This window comes from Scyliorhinus canicula, chromosome 9 (assembly GCF_902713615.1).
Source record: "Scyliorhinus canicula chromosome 9, sScyCan1.1, whole genome shotgun sequence".
Lineage (NCBI taxonomy): Eukaryota > Metazoa > Chordata > Chondrichthyes > Carcharhiniformes > Scyliorhinidae > Scyliorhinus > Scyliorhinus canicula.
This window is the reverse complement of record NC_052154.1, coordinates 151,573,487-151,591,077: the sequence shown is the minus strand read 5'-3', so window position 1 is coordinate 151,591,077 and position 17,591 is coordinate 151,573,487. Positions and strand designations below refer to the sequence as shown.

Sequence of the window (17,591 nt, the reverse complement as noted above, 5' to 3'; positions counted from 1 at the left end):
GATTTAGGAGTGACCATCTAGTACTGATAATTCCCAATATTGGTCTCTCTCCTGAGCGGGTAACATCTTTCCTATATGATGTTTGCAACTTTCTAGGTGTCTATTAAGTCATTCCTCCACCTTTTTTCTGGATAAAAGATCTCCAGCCCGTTTAGTCTTTTCTGATTGTTATAAGATAGTTCAGGTGTAACCCATATAAATCATATTTTTACCTTGTCCAGTCATTCTATAATTTTTTATAATATGGAGCATATTACAATGCGAACTATTCCAACTGTGGTCTGATGAAGCCAGTATACAAGTTTAACCATAATTTCCTGCTTTGTAAATGGTTTGATTAAGCTGCATCTTGCCTTTTAGTGATTTGGGAATCTGTACCCTCTAGATTCTTTTGCTTCTCTTTCCCATTCAAACTCTTTATCATCGAATTAGTATTGAGCCTCTTTATTCTTTCTCCAAAATTGTACACTTATCTATGTTGAAAATGTATTTGCCAACTAAATGCCCATTTAGCAAATGCATTAATGCCTTCCTGTATTTTGTTGCAGTTCTTTGGTTTAACCAAAGCCCAAAATTAATATGGTTTGCAAATTTTGAAATTGCCTTTCTAATTCTCAATCCACATTTTTAACGTAAATGTTGAAAACGGTGAACAGTGGTCCCCCGTGGAACTTCACTTTTCCAATGAGTAATTCTCCCCCCCCCCCCCCCCCCCCCCCCCCCCCCCCCCCCCCCCCCCCCCCCCCCCCCCCCCCCCCCCCCCCCCCCCCCCCCCCCCCCCCACCTTGCCATCCATTGTGCTATCACCAACCTGCACTTGCATGGACCTAAATCAGGATACTGCTATGCCACATCTCATCAAAGGCCTTTGAAAAATCCAAATAGATTACATCTACTACATAACCCTTGTCTACTCACTTTGTTACCACTTCAAAGCATTCAACAAGGTTTGCCAAGGAAGACCTTAACTTTTGAAATCCATGCTGACAATTCTTTATATTTTCAGTTTTTGGTGTTTCTCTATTACATCTTTGAGTAAAGTTCCACTATCTTATGCAAACTAATCCATTCTTTCCTGGTAACTTTCCATCACCTATGTCAAATATACACCCACTGCCATTCATACTTGGAAAGTCAGCCCAAGCATCCCACTCTTTCTGGTGTGTGATTGACTACATTGCCAAAGATGCATAATTCTGGGCCTACTCACATCCTCGGACATGACCAATCTTTGGACCTTGCAAAACAGGGTCCAGCAGTTGCTCGTAAGCCGCCTCTCCTGAATTCCAAAGGGCCCTCATCATCATCCTGAAGTGAAGTGGAGTTGGTTCTTCTAATTCTGGGGAAAGTAAGAGGGAAGAGAGAAAACAGAAGGACTGTGCTGTAATATTTGGTCGGAGAATAGAAGGTTTGAGCTACATGAGACAGTTTCTGTTTTTACATTAAATGAGACCTCCATTGGTTTGTTTAAACTACAGCTTGTAGAAATGAATTTTCCATTGGTATGTCTATAATGGTCCAGGCTGTAGGAAAATTGATCTTTAATGATTAGTTTTAGTTTAGTTTAGACACAATCGAAGTATGCCAACTAAACATGGTTTTATGCGGAATTCTGGGACAAAGCTCATCACATGACTTGGTCGTAGCATCACACTCAAACTTGACAAGGGACAAAGAACATATGGCCTTATGGTGGTGATGTAAGATGGATGGCAAGGTTGAACAATTACTGGTACAGAACTATCCAACTCTCTCGCAATTAAAATGATCAACTCTGACCTCTAAATTCAAAGCCCTATGTGTAAAAATAAACAAGTATTAAAACATTCAACCTTGTACATTAAATTAGTACATTTTAGCTTGATGTTTTAGGGAAGTCAATTTATTTCACACTGTGTAAACATCTGTCATTCTGTATGTTTAGAATTCTGTTCTGTAATTAGTTTTTGTAACTCTGCATTCTTTTAAATTTGAATATCTGTTAGTTGAATGTACTGTGTTATGTTTAGCAGACAAATCACTTTCAAGCATTGAAAAGTATTTTTGATAGACTTTGTGCAACATCTTTCATTTTGTAAGTTTACGAAACTATTCTGTATTGACTTCTACCAAGCACAAGTTATACATCAAAAACATACTCAGCAAAAGTATATTGATAAGTGCCTGTTTTAATGAAGTCCTGGAAATCAATTAGGCATCCAATGAATTCATGATTTTAGACTTTACATGCTGCCTTATCTCAATAAAAGCATTCATGAAAACTGTTCTCACTTATATTCTATCCATAACACTACACCTACTTTATTAGTACTTTGTAAAGTTCTTTTACTTTTAAGGTTATAAGTAACATTACCAGTCTATTCTTTGTTTTAAAAGTAAAGTAACTCATTCCAAGTAACCACAGAAGTAGCAACAGCAACTTTCAAATAACCTGCCCAAAACAGGGTCTGATGGGTCTCTGGTTTAATATCAAGTAAACAAGGTTTTGAGACAATGAGCTCAAGATATCAATCATGGGGCATGACAGCGTATTTCTCCCATTTTGAACGAATGGGAATGGAAGATATCAAAACATTCTTTTATCTTAGCAATAAGTAAAAGAAACAAACTTTAATGAGAGGGATGGTCCCATGAGTATTTGACACCTTATCTGATTTGATTTATTATTGTCACCTGTATTAGTATACAGTGAAAAGTATTGTTTCTTGCATGCTGTACAAACAATGCATACCGTACATAGGGAAGAACATAGAACATAGAACAGTACAGCACAGAACAGGCCCTTCGGCCCTCGAGGTTGTGCCGAGCATTGTTCAAAACCAAGGTCAAGCTATACTACTCCCTGTCATTCTGGTGTGCTCCATGTGCTTATCCAATAACCGCTTGAAAGTTCCTAAAGTGTCCGACTCCACCAGCACAGCAGGCAGTCTATTCCATACACTAACCATTCTCTGAGTAAAGAACCTACCTCGGACATCCCTCCTATATCTCCCACCCAGAATCTTGTAGTTATGCCCCCTTGTAACAGCTACATCCACCTGAGGAAATAGTCTCTGAACGTCCACTCTATCTATCCCCCTCATCATCTTATAAACCTCTATTAAGTCGCCTCTCATCCTCCTCCGCTCCAAAGAGAAAAGCCTTAGCTCCCTCAACCTTTCCTCGTAAGACCTATCCTGCAAACTAGGCAGCATCCTGGTAAATCTCCTTTGCACCCATTCCAATGCTTCCACATCCTTCCTACAGAACTGCACACAATACTCCAAATGTGGTCTCACCAGGGTCATGTATAGTTGCAGCATAACCCCACGGCTCTTAAACTCAAACCCCCGGTTAATAAACGCTAACACACTATAAGCCTTCTTCACAGCTCTATCCACTTGAGTGGCAACCTTCAGAGATCTGTGGACATGAACCCCAAGATCTCTCTGTTCCTCCACATTCCTCAGAACCCTGCCGTTGACCTTGTAATCCGCATTCAAATTTTTTCTACCAAAATGAATCACCTCACACTTATCAGGGTTAAACTCCATCTGCCATTTTTCGGTCCAGCTCTGCATCCTATCAATGTCTCTTTGCAGCCTACAACAGCCCTCCACCTCATCCACTACTCCACCAATCTTGGTGTATCAGCAAATTTACTGACCCACCCTTCAGCCCCCTCCTCCAAGTCATTGATAAAAATCACAAATAGCAGAGGACCCAGCACTGATCCCTGTGGTACACCACTGGTAACTGGTCTCCAGTCTGAAAATTTTCCATTCACCACCACCCTCTGTTTTCTATGTGGTAGCCAGTTACTTATCCAATTGGCCAAATTTCCCTCTATCCCACACCTCCTTACTTTCTTCATGAGCTGACCATGGGGAACCTTATCAAACGCCTTACTAAAATCCATGTATACGACATCAACTGCTCTACCTTCATCTACACACTTGGTTACCTCCTCAAAGAATTCAATCAAATTTGTGAGGCAAGACTTACCCTTCACAAATCCGTGTTGACTATCCTGGAATAAGCTGAATCTTTCCAAATGGTCATAAATCCTATCCTTCAGGACCTTTTCCATTAACTTACCGACCACAGAAGTAAGACTAACTGGCCTATAATTACCAGGGTCATTCCTATTCCCTTTCTTGAACAGCGGAACAACATTCGCCACTCTCCAGTCCTCTGGCACTATCCCCGTGGACAGTGACGACCCAAAGATCAAAGGCTCTGTAATCTCATCCCTTGTCTCCCAAAGAATCCTTGGATATATCCCATCTGGCCCAGGGGACTTGTCGACCCTCAGGTTTCTCAAAATTGCTCATACATCCTTCCTCAGAACATCTACCTCCTCCAGCCTACCCACCTGTACCACACTCTCATCCTCAAAAACATGGCCCCTCTCCTTGGAAGGAAGGAGAGACTGCAGAATATAATGTTACAGTTATAGCAAGGTGTAGAGAAAAGATCAACTTAAGAGGGCCAGTCAGAGGACAATGAAAAATGGCATCAATAGATGACCATCACCTTCGAGAAAACAATTAAAAACTGATCTTGCCTACCTTCACCAATCACAAATTGATTATGCATCCCTCAAGTCAATTACCTTAAATCCAAAGATGTGTAGGTTAGGTGCATTGGAAATGCTAGATTTCCCTTGAGGGTGGGGGTTACAGGGAGGGGTGTAGGGCCTAGGTCGGGCGGTCTTTCGAAGTGTTGGTACAGACTCAAATGGGCCAAATGGCCTCTTTCTGCACTGTTGAGATTCTATGATTCTAATTCAGCATTAGCCTCTGATAGTAGAAGAGGGCAATTGCTAACATTGTGATTCTTAAGCCAATTAGAATGCAATAACATAATTTTTAAAAATAAATTTAGAGTACCCAATTCTTCTTTTTGAGTTTTGAGGGGGGTGAGACCCTCACAGACATGGGGAGAATGTGCAAACTCCACACGGACAATGACCCAGGGCCGGGATTGACCTGGGTCCTCAGTGCCGTGAGGCAGCAGTGCTAACTGCTGTGCTGCCCCAGAGTGCAATAACATAATTGATGGCCTTGATAACGAGAGGATTGGAATGCAGGAGTAGGGATGTCTTGCTGCAATTATAAAGGGCCTTGGTGAGGCCATACCTTGAATACTGTGTGCAGTTGTGGTCTCCTTATCTGAGGAAGGATGCCCTTGTTCTGGAGGGTGTGCAGAGAAGGCTTATCAAACTGATTCCTGGGATGGAAGGACTATCATATGAGGAGGGATTGAGGAAGTTAGGATTGGGATTCGATGAAGTTCAGAAGAATGAGGGGTGATGTCATACAAACCTACAATAATTCTAACAGGACTAGACAGGGTAGATGCAAGAAGGATGCTCCTGACAATGGGGATGTCCAGAACCAAGGGACACAGCCTAAGGATACAGAACCCTCAACCCCCCCATCCCTTCCAAGCTCCAACATACTAGGAGAGGGACCAACCCCAAACACCTGAGCAGGGCACGCCCCCCCCCCCCCGATCGACACCAAGGAAATACCAGCTCGACACCTTGACAGTACCAGCCTTGCACCCTAGCAGTGCCCCTGCCAGCGCCACCTGGGCACCTTGGCAGGTGGCACTGCCAGAGTGCAAGTCTGGTACTTCCAGGTACCCAGCTGGCAGCGGCAGTGCCAGGGTACCACCCTGCCCAGAGGGCATGCACCAAGGGGCATCCGATCCCCTAGGAGGCCCAACGAGTGCCGTTCCGTCTGGTCCCATTTGTGGAGACCAGTACTGAATGGCGCTCGCCCCAAGGTATCTGTGGCGAAGGCGATTGTTTACAAAGCCTCGGCAAACTGCATATTACAGTGAGAACAAAGAAAACAAATCACTTTATATTCACATTAACCATAAATAATCTTGTGTGACATATGTTAACACCACCATTGCGTTACTGGAAGTGGAGGGCACCCTGTCATCATGAAGCTAAACTCATCATGTAGCAGTCAATTTACAACCAGCTTACACCGTGGAAACATTTGAGATTGAGGTGACTCACTTTCCCAGGAATTTCTTGAGGCCTTTGCTGCTCTTTTTGCTCTCGGGGGAAATCGAAGGGAAATGGTCAGCTTCAGTGGTCGAGGACAGAGGTGAAAGGTCAGGTGAACTAAAAGTGGAGTCAACACTTCTCTCCGACTCTCCTAAAAAGTGGGAAACATTTGAGTGAACACATGAACAAAGCCAAATGCAAATTGGAGTTCGCCTGCTTTGCATTTAAACAGCTAATCTATCACCATCTCCAGTAACAAGCTCCCCTGAGGCATGGCAGCAGGGTAAGGTTTATAGAAAGGGGAGATTAATGGGTGCACATTTAATCTGTTCTCACCACACAACCCTGCTGATCATGTGTCAGCCATGGCTCAGTGAGTAGCGTTCTCACCTAGGAGTCAGAAGGTCTGGAGTTCACATCCCACCCCAGAGACCGGTGCACAAAATCTAGACTGACGCCCCCAGTGCAGTGCTGAGGGAGTGCTGTCTTTCTGATGAGATGCTAAACCTCTCACGTGGATGCAATACTAATGGAATGACATGGTTATTTAAAAATTCTGCGATTGGCCAGTATATGGAAGGTTTCGAGTGGGCTGCCTTACTGGACATCGAACATCTCCTACTCTCCTTAGACGGACAGCCAATTTTGCATGATGTCATAAGATTGTAAAGCACCACAACTACAGAGCATTTACATAAATAACTTGCATTTATATAGCACCTTTCATGTAGTAAAACATTCCAAGGCGCTTTACAGGAACTTTATCGAACAAAATTTGACAGAAAGCCTCATAAGGAGATCATAGGACAGATGGCCGAAAGCTTGGTTGAACAGATAGGTTTTAAGGAATGCTCAAAAGGAGGAAAGCGAAGGAGCGAGCGAGAAAGGCGTGCGGAGGGAATTCCAGGGCATTGGGCCCAGGCAGTTGAAAGCATGGCCGCCAATGATGGGGTGATTAAAATCAGGGATGCTCAAGAGGCCAGAATTAGAGGAGTGAGGATATTTCAGAGGGTTGTGGGAATGGAGGAGATTACAGAGATAGAGGGGGGCAAGGTTATGGATGGATTTTATGCTAGAATCGAGGCATTGCTTAATCAGGATACAATGGAAGTCAGCACAAGAGTGATGGGTGAATGGGACTTGAAGCAACTGAGGATATGGAGCAGCAGAGTTTTATTTGACTTGATATTTGTGATGGAAGATTGGTCACGAGTCATTGGAAAAGCCAAGCCTAGAAAGGGCAAAAGGTATGAATGAGGCTTTCAGCCGCAGTTGAGACAAGAGAAAAGTTGGTTGATGTAATAGAGATGGATGGTCTTGGTGACGGTGCAGAAATCTGATCAAAAGCTCACCTAGGGGTCAAGATAAACAGTCTGGTTCTCACAGTTGCCAGGCAGGGGGATGAAGCAAATGGTCGGGGAATGAAGTCTGTAGTAAGGACCAAAGACAACAGCTTCCGTCTTCCTAATATTTAGTTGGAGGAAATCTCTGCTCCATACAGTACTGACAGAAACATCAGAGATGTAAACTGTTCTAACCTATAAACAGGGTGACCGGTGCATTTAATATTGGTGAGTCTTGATCACAATTCAGCCAGTCTGAATCTACTCCCATACACTTTGATATCGTGCCCAAGCTAATTCCATTTTCCTGTTCATTCTCCACACTTTTTAATATCCCACCCAGTCTAATTTCACTCCCCTGCTCACTCCCCATATCATTTAATAACCCACCCTATTGTCCACTTCATGTTCTTGAACAAGCTTGAAAGCAACAACTTTAAAAAAAAAACTGAATCACAAGAAACTTACTTCTTGGAAACAGTTCACGGAATGAAGTAAAAGTTACCTCGGCAGCCTATCTAAACAGAGGGGTGATGTACAGCCATACACTTGGCCAATATGCATATTTGGAAAAGAAAGCGCACAGCTTTGATCCAACATCTTGAGAGCTGCCTGCACTCTCGTCAGAAGATAAATTAACACTGGTGAGTTATTGCTGGTGGATGTCCAATTTGGCAAAGCTGTGGCTTCTCAGATCTCCAAGTATCCACGTGTAACTGAACAAGAAGGTTGTGACGGGGCTATCCGTCTATGCTTCACAGAATAGGCAGATACTCTGCAAAAGAGAGTACCCAGGGCTGTGTCCACTACTGATTGCCAACTGTTGCCCCCCCCTCGCGCCACTCAGCCTCCAACGAAAGCAAATCTCCACTGACCCTCCAAGCTCCAACAAGAGTAACAACCGATTGCAATTATGTAGCGCCTTTGACACAGAAAAAAACTCCCAAGAGGCTTCTCAGAAGTGTAAGCAAACAAATTAAAAATGACATCAAGCCAATAAAGGAGACATTAGGACAGGTGAGGTAGATTTTAAGGATAATATTAATGGAGGAAGAAAGGCATTAGGAGGGAATTCTAGAGCTTAGACAGTTGAAGGCATGACCAGCAATTGTGGGGGAAATGCAATGGGTATGGCCAGTAGGCTAGAATCGGTGAAGTACAGAAATATTGGAAGGCACGGTTGCAAAGTGGTTAGCACTGCTGCCTCAGCACCAGGGGCCCGGATTATATTCCAGCCTTGGGTGACTGTCATGTAGAGTCTGCACATCCCCACCCCATGTTTGTATGGATTTCCTGCGGTGCTCCGGTTTCCACCCACAGTCCAAAATTGTACAGGTTAGATGGATTGGCCATGCTAAATTGCCTCTTCGTGTCCATGGATGAGCAGGTTAGGGTGCGGGGATAGGGCAGAGGATTGGACCTCGGTAGAGTGCTCTTTCGGAGGGTCGGTGCAGACTCAATGGGCCGAATGGCCTCCTTCTGCACTGCAGGGATTTTGTAAGTAGGAGGTTACAGTGGTGGGGTGAGGGAACCATGGAGGGATTTGAAAGAAGGATAAGAATTTTAATGTTGAAACAATCAGGGACTGACATCCAATGTGGGTCAATGAGCACAGGGCTGTGGGTGAACAGTACTTAGTACATGTTAGGGGACAGATGTACCTATATCTACCCAGATGTGAAATGTGTCAAAATCATGAGGGGCTGGACAGTGTAGATGGGGAGAAACTGTTCCCGTTCATAAAATGATTGCGAACAGGAGGGCACAAATTTTAAGTGATTTGCAAAAGAAGCAAATGTGATCGGAGAAAAAAACTTTTTCACACGAGTGGCTGGGGTCTGAACGCATCGCCTCCAAGTGCAGTGGAAGCAGGTTCTATTGAGGCATTCAAGAGGGCATTAGATAAATACTTGAATAGAATCAGTGTGCCGGGGTCTGGGGAAAATGTAGGAGAATGGCACTAAGTCATGATGCTCGTTTGGCGAGCCGGTGCAGACACAACAGGCCAAATGGCCTCCTTGGCACCGTAACAATTCTGTGTATCCCTAATTCTCCAATTACATACACTAGCTTCACTTCCATTGTAACTGAAGTGCCAGTATATCTACGTTTTATATTGCTCAGAAAACAAAGAGGAAATCTCTCGAGTAGCAAGCTGCGGACGGACACGCAGTACAGTACCTAAAGTTGGAGCACTGGCACTCCTGCCACGATCTTCCATCCCGAAAAGTAGCAAGCCATGTGGAGAGGTGAAAGGAAGAAGATTTGCGGCAGAGAGGGAGAGTTAGAAAATGACCAAACAACCAAAAGCAGCAAAAACCATGCAAAAGAAAACAAAGAAGCAACAGAGCCAGCAAATCACAGAATAAACCATCTAAAAACATAGCCTAGAAAAACCAAAGGACAGTCAGTCAGGGGAGGTGGTGATGTTGTGGTCCTCTCACTGGACTGGTAATCCAGAGTCCCACAGTAATGCTCTGTGGGCCCGGGTTCAAATCCCACCATGGTGAAATTAGAATTTAAAATATCTGTAACCAAAAGGTGCCCAGCAAACCACTGCCAAATGTTGTAAAAACCCAGGACCTTCATTAATGCCTTTACGGGAAGGAACCTGCCAGCCGTACCTGGTCACGTCTACATGTGTTCTAGACCAGTAAGCAATGTCGTTGACTCTTAAATGTCCTCTGAAATGGGCAATAAATGCAGGCCCAGCCAGTGACACCCACATCTAACCCGTGTCTGAGTGGGCTGCCTCCAGGTGTTCCAGTTTCCTCCCACAGTTCCGAAGATGTGCAGGTTCGGTGGATTGGCCATGCTAAATTGCCCCATAGTATTCAAAGATGTGGGGAGAGGGCAAGGGATTGGGCCTAGTTAGGGTGCCCCTTCAGAGGGTCGGTGCAGACTCGATGGGCTGAATGGCCTCCTTTTGCACTGCAGGGATTCTATGGATCACCAGCTGCCATAAACCAGGTAAATCTCAAGGTGCCGACCACTTTAAAAAAAATAAATTTAGGATATCCAATTCATTTTTTTTCCAATTAAGGGGCAATTTAGTGTGGCCAATCCACCTATCCTGCACATCGTTTTGGGTTGTGGGGGTGAAACCCACGCAAACACGAGGAGAATGTGCAAACACCACACGGACAGTGACCCAGAGCCGGGACTGAACCTGGGACCTCGGCGCCATGAGGCAACCGTGCTGCCCTGGCTGCCGGCCACTTTAGAGAATGGAAGTGTGTAAGGTAAGTGAGTGATGGGCTTGCGGGAGGGGGGGGGGGGGGGGGAAGGAAATCAGGTGGTCAGGGGAGGTATTGAGTGGTCAGGATTGTAGTCTAGAGTGGGGGGGGTGATGTGGGGTGGAAATGCTAGCTGGAAGGGGTGAAGAGGGCAGCTGAGAGTTGTGGCTGGTCGATGAGGGGTTTGTGGATAGTCAGGCCATTGGTGCTGGGTGTTGAAGGGCTGAGGATGGTGATTGGGGGATAGTTGAGGAAGGTCGGGCTGTGGGGTCAGGACCAGTTAAAGTAGTTTTAATCCTTCTAACTTCTCTTGGGTGACTATTCTGGAAAGAGAGTCAAGCCATTTAAAGTACCCGATTTTAATTAGAGTTTCAGATGGTTCCCTGTGCAGGGTAATTGTCCATCGGTTCTTTAAAATTCATGTGCAGTCCTTGTGTGGACCTCCGGGAAGGGGCGAATGGGTAGTGGGGTACAACCCCCAGGGAATGGAAGTATGGACCATTAAATTTATTTGTGTAAACTGTTTGTGGTGAACACAAGCCTCTAGCCCAGAGATGACAGCTCCAAGAGAGATTTGCGAAACTCACTCCACTGTACCGACTCGTGGCCAGAGATTGCAACCAGCCGTGACACCAGACATTGCAAAAATGAAGGGGAAATGTTGACGTAGCAACTTACAATAACAAAAGCAGTTGCTGAGAGAGAACTGTCACAAAAATATCATGACAAGAAGTGCTGTTAATCAACAGGAAGTTAAACTCCAAGCAAGGCAATATATAGGTGTTAACATGCCACTGACAAAGAGCCTTCGCATTCCCTCCTTCAGCAGTCTGATGGGTTGTCATCGGAATACTAGTGTAGCAACAGGGAATAGTTTGCAGTTTTTTTTTTACAATTTTGAAATTGTGCGCGATGGTGCATCGAGAGGTTAACAAAAGCTAGCTGGTTTATGTCAGTGCAGAGATTCCTCGGGAAGATTAAGAATGAAAAAGTTCCTGTGTTTATCAATAGTTTTAATAGGAGGCCAGGGTACAGTAGTGTAGTGTTTTTTTGATGTGAACCTCAGAACCCTGTACTAATAATTTGGGGAACATAAAATCACACCATGATAGTTTATGGATTTGAAAACAGCTTTAAAAATGGAAGAAGCTGATATCAGTCAAAGCTACTGCTAAAAGTCGTCAGATTGATGGCATATAGGTGATAATGCCAGCATTTATTGCCCATCCCCAATTGTTCTCCAGAAGGTGTAGTGTGATGCCTTTTTGAATATAACTGAACAGCTTGCTAAGGGCAGCATGGTGGCGGTGGATAGCATTGCTGTCTCACAAAGCCAGGGACCTGGGTTTGATTCTGACCTCGGGTGACCATTTGTGTGGAGTCTGCACATTCTCCATGTGGTTGAGTGGGTATCCTCCAGGTGCTCCGGTTTCCTCCTACAGTCCAAAGATGTGCAGGTTCGGTGAACTGGACATTGTAAATTTCCCCTCAGCGTCCAAACATTAGGTGGGATTATGGGGGTTGGGTGGGAAATTAGGCCTAGGTAGGGTGCTCTTTCGGAGGTCAGTGCAGACTCAAGGGACCAAATGGCCTCCTTCTGCACTGTAGGGTTTCCACAATTCTAAGCCATTTCAGAGGGCAATTAAATTGTTCTGGAGTAACATGCAGGCCAGAGCGGTTAAGGGAGACAGATTTCCTTCCCCAAGTGAAATTAAGGGAATGAACAGATGGGAGGTAGGAAGGAAGCTGCCACCCTTACTTGATCTGGGCCTATATTTATCCCCAATCCCACATCAAAGCTTTGGACAAACTGGGATGTGCAAAAGAGGCGGTTTCTGCCAGTGGCACATCCTGGGAATGAATTAAATACAACTTCTGTTTAACTTCCATAACTAGTCAAGTTTCTAACTCGTGGTTTTCCTGAAGGAAAAGGGAAAGGGAAATCACTGAGTTTGACCAGTTAAAAATCAGCAAAGGGCTAAAATGTTAAAAGTCCGAACATTTCAACTGATCTTAACTCCAGGCTGCATCATGCAAATGATCCAATATTCTGGCAACACTAGTCAAATAAACAGCCAGTGTGTGACTCAAGAGCCGTACTAATTAAAGAATCAGTGACTTAGTCACAATTTGGCAGTGGTTAGGAGAACAACATTCACCAAAACGCCTGACTGATTACCATTAGGTTATTTTAGAATGAGTTTCATCACAATTTCTTTTCAAAGTCTTAGATTTAGTTGTCGGCGGGCCTCCCTCCATTCCCTTTACATTTGGTCATGAAAAATTGTGCCATTGGGTTAACCATGGTTACTTAGTTCACGGGATTTGATACAAAGATAACCCCTCGTTCCAATTAGTTTAAAGCCAAAATGTTCTAGTCCTGTAAATTCAGACAGGTGTGAGCCATTTATTTCCTCTCCCAATTGACAGTAAGTTAAGGATTAAAATTTCACACCAAGAAATAAAGGGCAGTGCATGCTTGAGGAGGATTTTTTTTGATAAAATGAGGAAAGACGAAGTTAAAACCATGAACCAAAACACACACACACACACACACTTGGTTCAATGCATTCCACACAGCAAAGAAAAATGAGTCGGGCTTCTTTGGAGGTTGTATGATCTGCCTCACGAGATCATGGAAGTCAAATATTTACCACATAGAATATCACAGCGCCGAAGGATGCCATTCAGCCCATTGTGCCTCACTTGTCCCCCATTTCTGCACCCCCTTGCCTTTCTTCTTTTTAAAAAATAAATTAAGAGTACCCAATTCATTTTTTCCAATTAAGGGGCAATTTAGCATGGCCAATCCACCTAGCTTGCACATTTTTGGGTTGTGGGGGCCAAACCCACGCAAACACGGGGAGAATGTGCAAACTCCACACGGACAGTGACCCAGAGCCGGGATTGAACCTGGGACCTCAGCGCCGTGAGGCAGCAATGCTAACCCACTGCGCCACCGTACTGCCCTCTTTTTAAACTAATAAGGTTCACCCTTTTCAAAGTCGAGAATCATCTTGTTTCTCTTCCCTGCAGTATCCCAGCATCCAAACCACGGACTATTGGAAAATATATTCTCCTAATCTCTCCCTTTGCTCAACCTTTAATGCTGTTCTTCTGCCGCTTTTGAAACATACAGCCGTAGTTCCATTAGAGATAAATTTTACTAATCCATACTTTGCATGTCACCCTGAAGCACAGCTGAAACGTAAACTTGTTTGGTGAGCAGCCGATTGGAAAAACTGCAAACAGCAGTGCACACAGTGACCTCTGTTATTTGAGGAGTCGATCAGGTATTTTCTGCCCCTACTGAGCACGGGTCACTTGACACCCATCCGTTGCATGCCACTTGTTGCCTGAGCCGATAGGGTAAGTTGAAAGCTCACCCACTCCAGGGCTTGAGCAACAACGATCAAGTCTGACACTCCAATGCAGTGCAATACTCTCCGTACTGTCAGAGGTGCCAGCATTTGGATAGATGCAGCTCTATCTGCACATTTTGGGTGTAAAAAGACCCATGGCACCATTTTGACGAAAAGCAGGGGAGCGAGAGGCAGGGGGTGAGGTGGAGAGTGGCTGCACCCAGATGTGGTCCAATGTGAAAAGGCGCCCTTAAAAGAAACACCCCTCCCTACCAGAGACAGAGCAGGATGAACTGCCAGCCTTCCCCAACCCCTGAACTCCTCCCACTAGTCTCCAGATTGAGGCTGGGGAAGAATGTGGCAAGTAAAGGCCTCAATTGGGGAGAGGAGAGACAAGCCACCTTAGGCCTCCTCCGCCCTCATAAAATTGTGGATAGGTTAGAGACGGGTAGGAGGACGGTAGTAAGGCTAGTGGGTAATGTTACAGGACTTCCCACCTGCAACCCCACTGGTGAGGGACAGTAAAATTCTGCCCACGCAGAGGTGTTTCTATTTGCAGGGGAGTCTAAAACTACGGGTCATAAATATAACATAGGCAGCATTGAATCCAGTCGAGAATTTGGGAGAAACTTCTTTACTCAGAGTGTGATGGGAATCTGGAACTCGCTATCACAGATGGTTGAGGTGAATCGCATAAGGAGAAGTTTGATAAATGTGAGGAAGAAATGGATAGAAATATATGTGAGGGGATGAGAAGCGATGGAGATGTGAAGTAGAGTGGAAGGAAGCTCATGTGGAACATAAAACTGATGTAGACAAGTTGGGCTGGACCTTGAATATAATGCTGTGCAAGTCAGTTTACAATTTGTTACCATTAACCTGCAATTTATCACATGGTCAGCAGAGGGCTATTGTAGCGGCCTATAGATTTCAGAGTCTCGGTCAATGAGTGGCTTACTTTTGCTGTCACTTTTCATCAGTGACACTGAATGTCCAGTGTGTGACAGCCCGACATCAAGTAATAAAAAACCCAAATAATTTTCAGGGTTCCTCCAAATCATTTTCATGGTCACTTATAATTACGTTGAACAAAAAATACTGATACGTAATGCAAGGGGAAGCGGGAAGGAAAGCTGCTGTTTGAGGTTGCAGAAGAAGCCAATTAGTCATCGGCCACCTTTTGCCTCCTTCCCCCATTGGCTAGCAGTTATCCCGTGGGAACAACCCAAGTGGGGAAAACATACTGAAGTGCAACAAATGTTACTGCATTTAAACTGTGCTATTCATTGTCCAATTAGTGGGACTAATTGGATATCTTCAAGTTGGACATTAATGGCACCACTGACTGATTGGGGTTTGTTTCAGTGCTGCATAATCTATGCAATTCTAGATAGCCCGTCCAGACAGGTAGCTCAGGCACAATGGGCTGAATGATCTCCTGTGGCGCAAACATCTCTGAAAACATTTGTGAAGTGTATGTTACCAGGTGATACATACTCAGATTGGCAGTGGTATTCTCCAGGTCTACAGGTGTCACTGGTGTTGTGCTTGGGACAGCAGTCACCATCTGCCTCTCTGGGGACTGTTCAGTGTTGTCTTTGTGATTGGTCTGTGGAAGTTTCCCTGGGAGGGTCTGGTACTTGCTGTTGCTCGAGTAAGGCTTGTTCTGTCAAACAAACACAACATGATGTCTATTAAACACTTTGGACTGTTGTGACGATGCATACAAAGCTGACTTGGTCCATCAAGGCTGCCCAACATGATGGCAGTCCCTGTGCAAACACCACCCCCCCCTTCGCCACTCCAACCATATAAATCCCCTACAACTGGTTTAATAAGCAAACACTTCGCCATTAAGTGAAAAAATAGTAAAAATTCTTCTGACTCCTTCAATTGGTTCCGAAAATGACACAAGCCAGGTGCTTTCTGCAAAAACAATTACTTTCTATAAGATGTAATCTCTCTCCCATTCAGGAACTGGTCCTGTTCTCACGTGATGGTGCACTGGATGCTGGAGCACCAGAATACTACGAGCCAGAGCAAACATTCCTGGAGTGCTCCTCACACAGGAACATTGGTTAGTCAGAACAATGATGGAAGCATTGGTTGGTTAGACAGTGCCAAAGTTGGCTTGCAAGATTTCAGAACCTTCATATTTTACTGCTTGTTAAAATCAACAGACGTACAATGGGTGGCTTTCCAATTCAGACCTAATTTCTCATTTAGGATTGGCGTCTTAGTTTCTGGCCCTGCAAATGAATGCTATACAAAGCTCACGGGTTTATTTAAAAGAAGAATAATTTTGCATGACTGAACTTCAAATTTAACTTCACTTTCCCACACTCTCCTCATAATCTCTTGATTCTCTTAAGTGTCCAAAAAATCTACCAAACACAGTCTTGGATATATTCAATGATTGAGCCTTCGAAGATCTCTGGGGTTAGGGAATGCCAAAAATTCACAACCCTCTGAAATGAAGACATTTGTATTTGTCTCAGTTCTAAATGGACAATCCTTCACCTCATGACAATGATCTCCGAATTCTCTAATCTCAAGCTATGGGAAACATCCTCTCAGCATCAAAGCTGGGATCAGAATAAAGGGGTCTTAATTATGAATATTAAGGTTGCTTGGGGGAGGTTGCTAGGTGTAAAATTGTCAGCTGCATTTTGTACATTACAACAGATACATTTCAGAAAATAGTACATTAAGGCCCACCACCATTATTCTAGCGCAACAAGGGTTGTCCAATAACTGGCCTTTGATAGTAACACCCACATCCCAGGAATGAGTAAGGAAAACAACTAGAATCATGTTGGAAACAGTGACGCATTTGCCGAATAGGCAGAATAATAGATTAGTGTGTTAAGACAGTCTAGTGATTTAATTGAGGAGATTATCTCCAAGTCTGAACAGGACTCATATTCTGACAAAATACACACATGTATGGACAATGAAGTGAAAAGAACAACAAATAAATTGGCAAATAGGAACCGGAGAGGGAAGGTCAGAGGTTAAATAAATGAGTTAATACCTCAGACTGTGCAGGCTCTTCACTTTCCCAGACTGAGAGCTGTTGAATTGCAGGAAGGGAGAGGGGGAGGAGCATGGATCGATGGAAGAAAAATTAACATTGACATCTTGTTAGTATACACGGCCAACTCTGCTACACAAAACTGGAATGCACATTGATACAATTGATAGATTCTTTTGAATGCATTGCTGTGTATTTAATACTGAAGTGGAAGGTTTGATTCTGGGAGAAACACCTTCTAAAATGGGATGCTGCATCTGTACAGATCCCAAAGAAAAAGAATCAAGGGAACGGTTTGTTGAGGGAAAAGAATTTCAGATTCCACTACTGTTTGTGGAAAGGAAGCTTCCCGACCTCATCCTTGACTGGTCCAGCTCTGATTTTAAGATTATCTGTTGTACAAGTTTCAGCTGTAGCTCAATGGGTGGCACTCTTGCCTTGCGGAGCCTGAAGGTTGTGGATACAAGCAGGGCCGGTTTTAAGCCTATTTGACCAATTTCATCAAATTGGGCCCCGCACCTTAAGGGGGCCCCGCGCCAGCGGCGACAGAGTTACCGTTTGAAGCCTTTTCTGTATTCTAAGAGGAACTAAAGGGTAGTTTTTACTTTT

The 17,591-nt window shown here is 44.2% G+C and overlaps 1 protein-coding gene across 13 annotated transcripts in view; it reads right to left on the bottom strand.

Annotated features, from left to right (window-relative positions):
* Positions 1-17,591, bottom strand: part of LOC119971787 (liprin-beta-2-like) — a 354,279-nt gene that overhangs the window by 16,877 nt on the left and 319,811 nt on the right. For 11 of the 13 annotated variants that reach the window (XM_038807902.1, XM_038807904.1, XM_038807906.1 and 8 more), the window contains 5 exons: positions 16,983-17,021; positions 15,446-15,614; positions 9,532-9,564; positions 6,017-6,158; positions 1,211-1,339 (listed from right to left, as the gene is read on the bottom strand). In XM_038807902.1, the coding sequence (XP_038663830.1) occupies positions 1,211-1,339; positions 6,017-6,158; positions 9,532-9,564; positions 15,446-15,614; positions 16,983-17,021 (512 nt within the window). The remainder of the gene's footprint in view (positions 1-1,210; positions 1,340-6,016; positions 6,159-9,531; positions 9,565-15,445; positions 15,615-16,982; positions 17,022-17,591) is intronic. The other 2 variants (XM_038807908.1, XM_038807910.1) reach the window with 2 other exon arrangements.